A 12,734-nucleotide genomic window follows, 5' to 3' on the forward strand; every position below is an offset into this window, starting at 1 on the left:
AAGCACTGTCTCAGGAGACAAATACTTTTCATATTGGGGTATAGATTGACTTGAAAACACAAAATAAAACCTTTAGATTAACATTCCCAAAATGCTCTGTCTTGACTCATAAGACCCATCAATTCTTGGTATTGTCTAGACCTGCATCTAGAGCTACATCATTAAATCATTTTAGGCATATGTTAGATGTCTGAAAATTTTGTTTAAATGTAAACTTCATACCATACTGTTAGCTTTTGTCTTAATAAAACTATAGAGTTATATATATATAAAAAAGAAAATCAAGTCTGCTAAAACAAAACATGTAAAGCTATCTAAGGTGGCCAAAATTAAGGGATGTGCTTTCCATCTGATTATGCTATCAGGTGGAAAAGACCAAGACCCTACCGTGAAAAACTCCAAATAAAAGTAACATGCCCTTGGTCATGATGTCTGAAAAAGGGAGAAGAGCTGAATTAAACTCCCTGACCCCCTCTCCCCTGAAGTAGGGTCTCACTCTGGTCCAGGCTGACCTGGAATTCACTATGTAGTCTAAGGGTGGCCTTGAACTCATGGTGATCCTCCTACCTCTGCCTCCCGAGTGCTGGGATTAAAGGTGTGCATCACCACGTCCAGCTTAAACTTTTTTTTTTTTTTTTTTGAGGTAGGGTCTCTCTCTAGCCCAGGCTGACCTGGAATTTACTATGTTGTCTCAAACTCATAGCAATCCTCCTAACTCTGCTTCCTGAGTGCTGGGATTAAAGGCGTGTGCCACTATGCCAGGCTTGAATTAAACTATTCTGGTAATTACAAATCAATGAGTAATTAAGTGTTTTGTTCAAAGCAACACTCCAAAAATTAAAACAGTACATAAGCAAACATATGTTCCCTATATATGAGATACTTCCTGAGGTTTTCTGAACTAAACAATAGCTACTAGTGACTGGTGTTAACTTGATAAAAGATTGAAAACCAAAATAGGCCAGACATGGCAGTGCACACCTTTAATCTCAGCACTTAGGAGGTAGAGGTAGTAGGATCACTGTGAATTAGAGGTCAGCAGGAGACTACATAGTAAATTCCAGGTCAACCTGGACTAGAATGAGATCTTACCTAGAAAAACAAAACAAAATAACAACATAAAAATACTCGTGAAAGGAAAAAGGCAAGGAGAGCACAGTGAAGGATGCAGGCAACTTCTAAATGACGTTGTGATCACCTTATAGAAAGTATTTTGTAGTTGACAGGTGTATATTTTGTCTATGAATTTCCTAAGATTGTTAACAAAAATCTGTGAGTTCATTTTTATGAGAAAGGATTCATCAAATACTCAAGAATTCAGAGAACCATACATAACTTGAAGAACCGATTCATTTTCCCTCTCCCTCTCTCTCCCTCCCTAACCCCTCCCTTTCCCTTTCTTGGTTTTTCAAGGTAGGGTTTCACTGTAGCCCAGGCTCTCGTGAAATTCACTATGTAGTCTCAGAGTGGCCTCAAACTCACAGCGATCCTCCTATCTCTGCCTCCCGAGTGCTGGGATTAAAGGCGTGTGCCACTACACCTGGCTTATATTCTTTTTTTAAAAAAGTTAAATTTTTTCTTTTCTCTTTTCATACAAAGTTTTCAGAAAAACTGAAAATAATATTGCAAGAGTAAAACACCACATTTACAGTTTAAAATAGTTAAAAAAAAAAAAAAACAAAAAAAGGAAATCTAAACTGAGCATGGTAGCACACCCTTTTAATCCCAGCAGTTGGAAGGCAGAGTGACAAGGATCTTTGTAAATTCAAGGTCATCCTGGGATAGAGCTGACACTTGAAAAACAAAAACAAAAAACAACAAAACTTTTTAACTTACCATTTGTTGTTTTTATAAGCATGTGGATTGACTATATCTCTGATGAAACTGTAATAGTGCCCACCATCTGCTGTTCCTGTGTGAACAGTCACTCCTATTAAGTCGTACTCATAGCTCTCTGTGTCTTTTGAAAGATCACTGACTTCTTTGAAGCCTGAAATAATTAATATAAGATAATGGCTGGAACTTTAAAAATGTAAAACAGTATCTTAGGCTCATGTTTTGTAGCATACTTTATACAGTCAGTGCTTTGAGAAGCATAATTATACAATTAACTAGAAAAAATTGTAAGTTGTACATACACAAGCAACCCCAATATTAAATGTCTGACTTGACAAGTTCTTTGAAATGTATAGTATTAATTGCTTTATTCATTTTTATTATTATGAACAAAATATGCAAGGTATAAAAGGTTATATTTTTATCTTTTTGTGCTAAGGAAAATGGAGCACTGTATTGACATATTTCAAAACATAATCAAAAGCACTATGTATTAGCATTGTATACATTGAAACAAAAACAAAGCACTTGATTCTCATCTTCAAAAATTTAAAGGCTGGGACTGGAGAGATGGCTTAGCAGTTAAGCGCTTGCCTGTGAAGCCTAAGTACCCCGGTTCAAGGCTCGATTCTCTAGGACTCATGTTAGCCAGATACACAAGAGGGCACACGCATCTGGAGTTCGTTTGCAGTGACTGGAGGCCCAGGTGCGGCCATTCTCCCTCTGTCTCAAATAAATAAATAAATAAAAATTTAAAATTTAAAGGCTGTAGAGATGGCTCAGTGGCTAAAGGAACTTATTTGCAAAGCCTGCAGCTCAGGTTCGGTTCCCCAGTACACATATAATGCCAGATGCACAACATGGTGCATGCATCTGAAGTTCATTTGCAGCAGCAAGAGGCTCTGAGTGGTATGTATTCTATATGCTTATGCAAGCAGGAGTAGGATCTAAATGCATGTGTAACTTATGGCCTAGCAAATGTAAATCTACGTACACATGAAGCACAGGTAACAGAAAGTCCTATCACATCTTTTCAAATGGTTTGATAAATAGTCTACAAAGAATGAGAAACATAAATAATGCATAGTATTTGTATTTTCAAATTTATCACTATAAAGCCATTTCCTGCAACTTAAAAACATACAAACCTAAAAGTTCCCTCTATATTCTGTTATGTATAATGCTGCATTCTTCTTTCCTGTTTTTTTGAAACAAAGAGTACATTCTCTTAAAGAATAGCCTAGAACTCATCTGTTATCTTCCATTCAGTGAGGGTAGAACATTTATCAGACACTCATTAAATGCTAGGTGTTCTCTTTCTTTTCTTTTTTTTTTTAATGTTCTTTTTTTTTTTTTTTTTTTTTTTTCTTTTTCAAGGTAGGGTCTCACTTTAGCTCAGGCTGACTTGGAATTCACTATGGAGTGTCAGGGTGGCTTTCAGCTCTTGGCGATCCTCCTACCTCTGCCTCTCGAATACTGGGATTAAAGACATGTGCCACCACACCTGGCTCTTTCTTTCTTTTTAGTATAGTTATACTGGCTTCTAGAAACCATTACAATCTAAAGAAAGCATTGTCACAACACTCACTGATGTGAAAATATCTTATTAAAGAAAGCTAAAAGAAGAGCTAGACTCTACTCCTCTTGCCCCCCATCCCAGGTAAGGTTTCACTCTAGTCCAGGCTGACTTGGAATTCACTATGTAGTCTCAGGGTGGCCTTGAACTCACAGTGATCCTCCTATCTCTGCCTCTTGAGTTAACTTTTTTCTTTGATACTTTCTTTTATTAAATATTTTTTTAGGGCTGGAGAAATGGCTTAGCAGTTAAGGTGCTTGTCTGCAAAGCCAAAGGATCCAGGTTCAACTCCCCAGGACCCACGTAAGAAGCACAAGAGGGTGCACACATCTGGAGTTCATTTGCAGTGGCTGCATTCTCTCTCTCCCACTTCCTGCCTATTTCTGTATCTTTCTTTCTCAAATAAAAATAAAATATTTTTTTATATTTTTATTTATTTGCAAGGAGAGTGGGAAGGATAGAGCCACTGCAAACAAACTCTGGATGCATGTACCACTCTGCAAAACTGGCTCTAGGTGGGCACCAGGGCATCAATCCTGGGCCTTTAGGCTTTGCAAGAAAACACCTAGACCACTGAGCCACCTCTTCAGGCCCTCTTCCTGAATTCTTTTTCTTAACCCATATGGTCCTTCAAGTACCTCCAGACTTACCTAAGTAACAATTTGGTAGTTTTCTACTTATGCACCAAGTATCTTTTTTTTAAAAAAATTTTTTATTTATTTATTTGAGAGCGACAGATACAGAGAGAAAGACAGATAGAAGGGAAGAGAAAGAATGGGCGTGCCAGGGCCTCCAGAGACTGCAAATGAACTTCAGATGCATGCAGCCCTTTGTGCATCTGGCTAACGTGGGACCTGGGGAACCAAGCCTCGAACCGGGGTCCTTAGGCTTCACAGGCAAGCACTTAACCGCTAAGCCATCTCTCCAGCCCCCAAGTATCTTTTTTTGTTTGTTTCTTCTAAACAGATTCTCACTCTAGCCCAGGCTGACCTACTACCTCAGCCTCCCAAGTGTTGGAACTAACGGAATTTGCCAGTATGGTGTGTCCAAGTACCAACCTTTTTATTTTTTATATTTTGGATTTTAAAGGTAGGGTCTCACTTTTTCCCAGAACTACCTGAAATTAAAAAAAAATTTTTTGTATATTTTTATTTATTTGAGAGTGACAGACACAGAGAGAAAGTAGCAGAGAGAGAAGGAGGGAGGGAGGGAGGGAGGGAGGGAGGGAGGGAGGGAGGGAGAGAATGGGTGTGCCAGGGCCTCCAGAGACTGCAAATGAACTTCAGATGCATGCAGCCCTTTGTGCATCTGGCTAACATGGGTCCTGGGGAATTGAGCCTCGAACTGGGGTCCTTAGGCTTCACAGGCAAGCGCTTAACCGCTAAGCCATCTCTCCAGCCCATGACCTGAAACTTGCTATGTACAGTGATCCCCCTACTTGAGCCTGACGGCTACAATTAACTTTGTGCATTACCACGACCAGCCCAAGAACTATTTTGCTTGAATGCTTGTTTATGAAAGAGTGAGAATATGGGTGCACCAGGGCCTCTAGTCACTGCAAATGAACTCCAGATACAAGCCAACATGTACATCTGTCTTATGTGGATTCTGGGGAGTAGAAGCTAGGTCCTTAGGCTTTGCAGGCAAGTACCTTAACCACTAAGACATGTCTCCAGCCCCCAAGTCCTTTTTTTTAAAACGTGAGGGACAGCGAGAGAAGAGCAGGAGAGAGCATGAGAAAGAGTTGACATGCCAGGGCCTCCAGCTAATGAAATCTAAGTCCAGACCTGTGTGCCATCTTGTGTGCATACACACCCTTGTGTGCTTTGTGTCACCTTGTGTGTCTGGTTTATGTGGGATCTGAAGAGCTGAACATGGGTCCTTAGGCTTCACAGGCATACACCTTAACAGCTAAGCCATCTCTCCAGCCCCCATGTACCATTTTTAATGCACTAGAATTTGGTTTCCTATTGGGACCCAAAAAGTTCTGCTACAAACAAGCTTGTTTTCTTTCTTTCGTTCTTTCTTTCTCTTTCTCTCTCCCTTTCTCTCGTTCTTTCTTTTCTTTACTTTATAGGCTTATTCTTCCTGGAAGCACTTCTCATATATCATTTAATATTCATGACCACACATCTTTTTTAGAAACCTTGAAACAGATTATATTCCTCTTTCATTACTGTTTAAGCTAGAAACCTAGAGACTTCCATGGCTGTTCTTTCTTCTAGCAGCAGACAAATAACACACAAACCTCACAGAGAGCAATGGCTTTTGGTTTTTGCCATTACTGTATTCCCAGTACTAGTAAAAACTAGTAAAAAGATGTTCAAAATCATTACGGGATTCATTTATTCATTAAATTATGAAAGTTAGGGGCTGGTTATAGCTCTATAGTACAGCCCTTGTATAGACTGCACAAAGCTTTGGGTTTGATTCCCAAGATGGAAAGGCCCTAAAGAATTCCACCATTTTTTCCCACCTTTGTTAGTACTCTCACCTTGAAACTACTATTTAAGTTCTGTTTTATAGACTGGAGAGATGGCTTAGCAGTTAAAGTGCTTGCCTGCAATGCCTGAAGACCTGGGTTTGACTCCTCAGTACCCACGAAAAGCCAGATGCACAAAATGGCGCATTCATCTGTTGTCAGTATGCAGTGGCTGAAGGCCCTGGCAGAGCCACTCTCTCTCTGTCTTTCTCCCTCACTTTTTTTTATTTAGCTTTTTAAAATTTTATTTTACTTGCAAGAGGTTAAGGCACTTGCCTGCGAAGCCAAAAGACCCAGGTTCAATTCTCCAGGACCCACATAAGCCAGATGTACAACGTGGCACATGCATCTGGAGTTTGTTTGCAGTCATCAGAGGACCTGGCCTGCCCATCATTCTCTCTCTCTTTCCTCTCCCTTTCTTTCAAATAAGAAAAATATATATATTTTTAAAAAATTTTGTTTTATAAATATGGCCTTCCCATATCAAGTGCATCATTTTCTAAGCTACTAGAGTAACTTTTTTCCCCATGTCCTTTTTATTTTTGTTAATATCTATTTGAAAACCTAATGGTGAAACAATGAATAAAAAAAATTACTAGGGCTGGAGAGTTGGCTTAGTGGTTAAGTGCTTGCCTGTGAAGCCTAAGGACCCCAGTTCGAGGCTCGATTCCCCAGGACCCACATTAGCCAGATGCACAAGGGGGCGCACGCGTCTGGAGTTCGTTTGCAGTGGCTGGAAGCCCTGGCGCGCCCATTCTCTCTCTTCCTCTCTGCCTCTCTCTCTCTCTCTCTCTCTGTTGCTCTCAAATAAATAAAAAAAATAAACAAAAAATTTAAAAAAAAAAATTACTAACATAGCATGGAGCCAAAAAGTATTGTTACTGTTTATAGTTCACTTCATTAATCAATACTTCTTGCTTGCACTAAAAGACTCATCCTTTCTTCTCAGTCTCTTAGTCAAATCTCATGTTGTTTTTTCTTTCCTTCTTTCCCTCCTTCCTCTCCTTCCTTCCTTCTTTCCTTCCTTCTTTCTTTTTCTTGGTTTTTCGAGGTAGGGTCTCACTCTGGTCCAGGCTGACCTGGAATTAACTATGTAATCTCAGGGTGGCCTTGAACCCATGGTGATCCTCCTACCTCTGCCTCCCAAGTTCTAGGATTAAAGGTGTGCGCCACCACACCTGGTTTCAAATCTCACTTTCTTTTTTTAAAATTTTTTTTAAATTTATTTATTTATTTGAGAGCGACAGACACAGAGAGAAAGACAGATAGAGGGAGAGAGAGAGAATGGGCACACCAGGGCTTCCAGCCTCTGCAAACGAACTCCAGATGCGTGCGCCCCCTTGTGCATCTGGCTAACATGGGACCTGGGGAACCGAGCCTCGAACCAGGGTCCTTAGGCTTCACAGGCAAGCGCTTAACCGCTAAGCCATCTCTCCAGCCCTCAAATCTCACTTTCTAATGATAGTGTGAATTCCCTGAGATCCATAACCTATTCACTGTCCTATGTGGCAGCAAACCAACCTTGTAAATCTGTATTCAATACCACCAAGACTTGAACTTTGCAATGACAGCAACCATGTTTATTTGTTTCCCATGGTGTCTAAGTAAATGAATGTTTCACATTATTAGTAATTTAATTTTGTTAACTGTCTTATTGACATCTTATCTCCATTAACATGACTTTCCTTATTAATGGAGACTTACAACAAACACAGGAAAAAAAAAAAAAGATGGAAATTTACCTTCTTTCCTGTCACTCTTTCCCATAAGAAAATCTTCTGTATAAGGTGTCATATCCAATCGTAAAGGGAAGGAAAAATGAGTATTGACTTTCTCTTTCATCATTGTGACCATATTAAACGTGTATCTCATAGTATTGAAACTCAGAATACGAGGTAATTTCTTAAAACATGCCCTGAGAAGTAAAAACAAACAAAAAACCTTGTTACACACTGCATTTTAAAAAGACGTTTAGGGGCTGGAAAGATGGCTTACTAGTTATGGCACTTGTCTGAAAAGCCAAAGGACCCCAGGCTGAATACCCAGGACCGACATAAGCCAGATGCACAAGGTGGTGTATGAGTCTGGAGACTGTTTGCAGCAGCTGAAGGGCCTGGCGTACCCATTATCTTTCTCTCTCTCTCAAGTCCCTTTCCCTCTATTGCAAAAAAAACCCAATACTTTAAAAAATGTTAGTGCTATATCTATTCAATAATCAACCAACTTAAAATAAGTAGCAGTATTCAAGGCCGGGTCTGGCTCTAGTCCAGGGTGACCTAGAATTCATTATCTAGTCTCAGGGTGGCCTCGAACTCATGGCAATAGTCCTATGTCTACCTCCCAAGTGTGGGGATTAAAGATGGGCACCACTTCACCCAGACACATTCTTTACTTTGTTTGGTTGTTTTTTTTTGTTTTTTTTTGTTTTGTTTTTGTTTTTCAAGGTAGAGTCTCACTCTGGTCCAGGCTGACCTGGAATTAACTCTGTCATCTCAGGGTGGCCTTGAACTCATGGCGATCCTCCTACCTCTGCCTCCCGAGTGCTGGGATTAAAGGCGTGCGCCACCACGCCCGGCTTGTTTGTATTTTTTTAATTAATTAATTTTTTTTTTTTTGAAGGGTCTCACTCTAGCCCAGATCTCCTTGAACTCATGTTGATTGCCCACCTCAGCCTCCCCAGTGCTGGGATTAAAAAGATGTGCCATCATGTCTGGTTTTGTTTTTATTATGTTGAGACAGTCTCATGTGGCCCAGGACAGACCTGAACTCTTCATCCTCCTGTCTCCACCTCCCTAGTACTGGACTCATACATGTGTGTCATAATGCCCAACTTTGAATCACACTCATTTTTATTAAAATTATATACAAACGGCTGGAGTGATGGCTTAGAGTTGAGGTATTTGCCTGCAAAGCCAAAGGACCCAGGTTTGATTCCCCAGGACCCACATAAACCAGATGCACAAGGGGCACACATGTCTGGCATTCATCTGCAGTGGCGGGAGGCCCTGGTGCACCACTCTCTCTCTCCCTCTCTCAAATAAAAAAAAAAAAAATTATGTGCACACACATACATGAAAACTTCCTCTATTCTGGGGCTGGAGGGATGGCTTAGTGGTTAAGGCACTTGCCTACAAGTGAAAGGACACAGGTTTGATTCCCCAGGACCCATGTAGGCCAGATGCACAAGGTTGTGTACGTATGTGGAGTTCATTTGCAGCAGCTGAAAGATCTAGTGCCCCCCCTAAAGTAAACAAAATACATTATGATGAAGAATGGAATTTCAAAGGGGAAAGTGTGGGGGGGAGGTATTACTATGGGATTTTTTTATAATTATGGAAAATGTTAATAAAAATTGTGAAAAAAAAAATCTTGGGCTGGAGAGATGGCTTAGCGGTTAAGTGCTTGCCTGTGAAGCCTAAAGACCCCGGTTCGAGGCTCGGTTCCCCAGGTCCCACATTAGCCAGATGCACAAGGGGGCGCACGCGTCTGGAGTTCGTTTGCAGAGGCTGGAAGCCCTGGCGCGCCCATTCTCTCTCTCCTTCTATCTGTCTTTCTCTCTGTGTCTGTCGCTCTCAAATAAAGAAATTAAAAATTTTAAAAAAAAGGGCTGGAGAGATGGCTTGGCGGTTAAGCACTTGCCTGTGAAGCCTGAGGACCCCAGTTCAAGGCTTGATTCTCCAGGAACCACGTTAGCCAGATGCACAAGGGGCGCATGTGTCTGGAGTTCGTTTGCAGTGGCCGGGGACCCTGGCGTGCCCATTCTCTTTATCTCTCTATATCTGCCTCTTTCTCTCTCTCTGTCTGTCACTTTTCAAATAAAAAAAATAAACACCAAAAAAAAATTAAAAAAAAAAATCTTTCCTCCATCCTGATAGGACTAGTCTATGCCTAAGTAAAGATGATAAAAAAAATTACACAAGGAAGGGGATGAACTGGGAAGAGGGCTGAGCAAAATTAAAGATGTTATGAATAAGCCCTATGGAAACCTACTTTGTCACTAGCTAAATACGCATGTTAAAAAAGACAAGAGTTTCAGAATGGAGAAATGGTTTAGTAGTTAATGTACCTGCAAAGCCTAAGTTCCCAGGTTTGATTTCATGGTACCAACATAAGCCAAATGCATAAGGTGGTGTATGCATGCGGAGTTTATATGTAGCTAGAGGTCCTGGCATGCCCATTCTCTTCTCTCTGTGTGTGTGTGTCTCAAATAAATAATATATATAAATATTTGATATCCAGTTTTTTTTTTAAAGTTGGGAATGGTGGCACAAACCTTTAATCCCAGCACTTGGGAAACAGAGGTAGTAGTATCATGGTGAGTTTGACACCACCCTGATACTGAATTCCTGGTTGGCACAGGCTAGATCAAGACCCTATTTAAGAGGGGTGTGTGTGTGTGTGTGTGTGTGTGTGTGCACGCGCATGTGTGTGTTTGGGTAGCAGTACCCTGTAGGGGTGATTGAAACTGTATCCAAAAGCAATAGATGGTTAAAAGAAAATTTCAGTCCCATGGATGGAACTTCCAGGAAGCTACTGATCAGGGAGGTCCCTGATGCCCCTAAAACATTACAGGCTATTGCCAACACTCTTGGTTGTCCACCAGAACTAGATGGCAAGATCCTTATGGCTAAAGATTACACAGGCTTGGGTTGCAAGTGATAGAGAAATTAAGCTGGAGCTGAGCTGGAAGCCTGGTCCCTGTTGACTAGCTGTCATGATGCTACAAATAGCTATGCAGCTTGACATCAATGGTCAAAAGCAGCAGTGGACCTACAAGCTCAACTGCTGCTCAGCCAGGGTAAAGGTGACAACCAACAGGTACAATGGTGTTATATCTGTCATGGGGAAGCCAAATGGTCAGAAGGGAATTCCTGTCTGGTACTGCAAGCGTAATGAAAAGCCTATGGCTAGGGAAATATTGCCTGGCTACATGATTATGTCCACCAAACTGCCCCTTAAATACTTATGCTTATGCTCACATATTAATACTACTCTCTCTTACTTTTGGTTAGAGAGGCTTCTCTTTTCAGTTGGAGGTGACCACTGGGAAATTAAAAACTCACTAAAGTGCTATGAAATGACAGTGGTATATTTAGCACTAAGTGAGACATTTTTATCACACCTCTCAGTGCTCAGCAAACACTGTGGAGGAGGTGGCTGGAAAGAATGTTAAGAGCATAAAGAAGAAAAGGAGTGCTTTGCAATTCTACCTTCCAACTACAATGTTGCTGTGGTATTCATGACTTCACAGTGCCTGATACTATCTACAAAAGATGTTATCAAAATAGAAGAGAGATTACTTAGAAAGAATTCGGTGGAGGGAAGACATGGAAGGGGGAAAAGGAGAGGTGGTAGGAGTGGATTATGATCATGGTACAGTGTACAAAGGTTGTCAATAACATTTTTTTCTTTTTTTGGTTTTCTGAGATAGGGGGTCTTGCTCTAGCCCAGGCTGACCTGCATTCACTATGTATTCTAAGGGGGGCCTTGAACTCAAGGTAATCTTCCAACTCTCTGCTTGCCAACTGCTGGGATAAAAGGCATGCACTGCCACATCTGGCTTAATAAAGTTTGTTTGTTTGTATTTGTTAATGAGAGAAAAGAAAATAGAAGAGGGAAATAGAAAGAAAATGGGCAGGTGCTCCAGGGCCTCCTGCCGCTGCAAATGAACTCCAGACACATTTGCCGCCCTCATCCTGTGTAAGCGCCTTAACCACTAAGCTAGTTCTCCAGTCCAGTAAAGTCTTTTTAAAAAGTTATAGTGGGGGGGGGGGGGGGATTACCATGGATTTTTTTTTTATAATCATGGAAAATGCTACTAAAAATTTAAAAAAGAAAGAAAGAAAACAAGTGACAATAAATGCTGGCAAGGATGCAGAAAAAAAAATGAATGAATAAACAAATAAATAAAAGGAAAATTGTTGAAAGCAAAAAAGAAAAAAAGTTATAGTAGGGGCCAGAGAGATGGCTAAGCAGTTAAGGCACTTGCCTGCAAATCCTAACAACCCAGGTTTGAGTCCCCATTACTCACATAAGCCAGGTACACAAGGTGGCACATGTATCTAGAGTCATTTGCAGTGACTGGAGGACCTGTCATGCACATTTTCTCTCCCTCTCTGTAACGTATCTGTTACAGGGCTGTTATTTAGAATTGTTTAGGAGAGTGGCACATAATGTGGCCAAAGACATATAAAAGCAGGGCTGAAGAGAATGCTCAGCAGTTAAGGCATATGCTAATATGCCTGCCACTGAGGATACTTCAAATGGGAAAAAAGGGCCTTGCAAGATCCAATCTTAAAAGTAAACAGCTTCCAACCAGATGCCTTAAAGAAAACTCAAAATCATTTGGACTGTTTCCATAAATCTGCTCATTTACTCCCCTATCTTAGAGACCACCATGTGCAAAGTGCTTTTATTCTTCTTGAGATTACATATAATCACCTGTTAAAATGAAAATAGGCCTACATAATGAAAACATTAAAAAAAAAAAAAACTAAGAAAGAAATCAAGGACTTGAGAAGATGGAAAGGCCTACCATGCTCCTGGATAGGTAGAATATTGTGAAAATGGCAATTCTACCAAAAGCAATATACAGATTTAACACCAATAAAAATAACAGCATTATTCTTCACAGAGATTGAAAAAAATGATGTGAAAATTCATATGGAATAGTAGAAGGCTTCAGATACCCAAACAAATCCTCAGCCAAAACAAACAAACAAAAAAACCTCTGATGGTATCACCACACCTAATCTAAAGCTATATTACAAAGCCACAGTGACAACAACAGCCTGGTACGGGAATAGAAACAGAAACATAGACCAACAGAACAGAATTGAA

The 12,734-nt window shown here is 40.5% G+C and overlaps 1 protein-coding gene across 1 annotated transcript in view; it reads right to left on the minus strand.

The window, feature by feature from the left end:
• The window catches only part of Usp34 (ubiquitin specific peptidase 34), a 299,630-nt gene that overhangs the window by 81,830 nt on the left and 205,066 nt on the right, over nucleotides 1–12,734 (minus strand). The window contains exons 49-50 of the mRNA XM_045147284.1: nucleotides 7,637–7,809; nucleotides 1,837–1,990 (exon numbers count right to left, since the gene is read on the minus strand). Coding sequence (XP_045003219.1) covers nucleotides 1,837–1,990; nucleotides 7,637–7,809 — 327 coding nt within the window. The remainder of the gene's footprint in view (nucleotides 1–1,836; nucleotides 1,991–7,636; nucleotides 7,810–12,734) is intronic.

The sequence above is a fragment of the Jaculus jaculus genome, chromosome 4 (genome assembly GCF_020740685.1).
Source record: "Jaculus jaculus isolate mJacJac1 chromosome 4, mJacJac1.mat.Y.cur, whole genome shotgun sequence".
Taxonomy (NCBI): Eukaryota; Metazoa; Chordata; class Mammalia; order Rodentia; family Dipodidae; genus Jaculus; species Jaculus jaculus.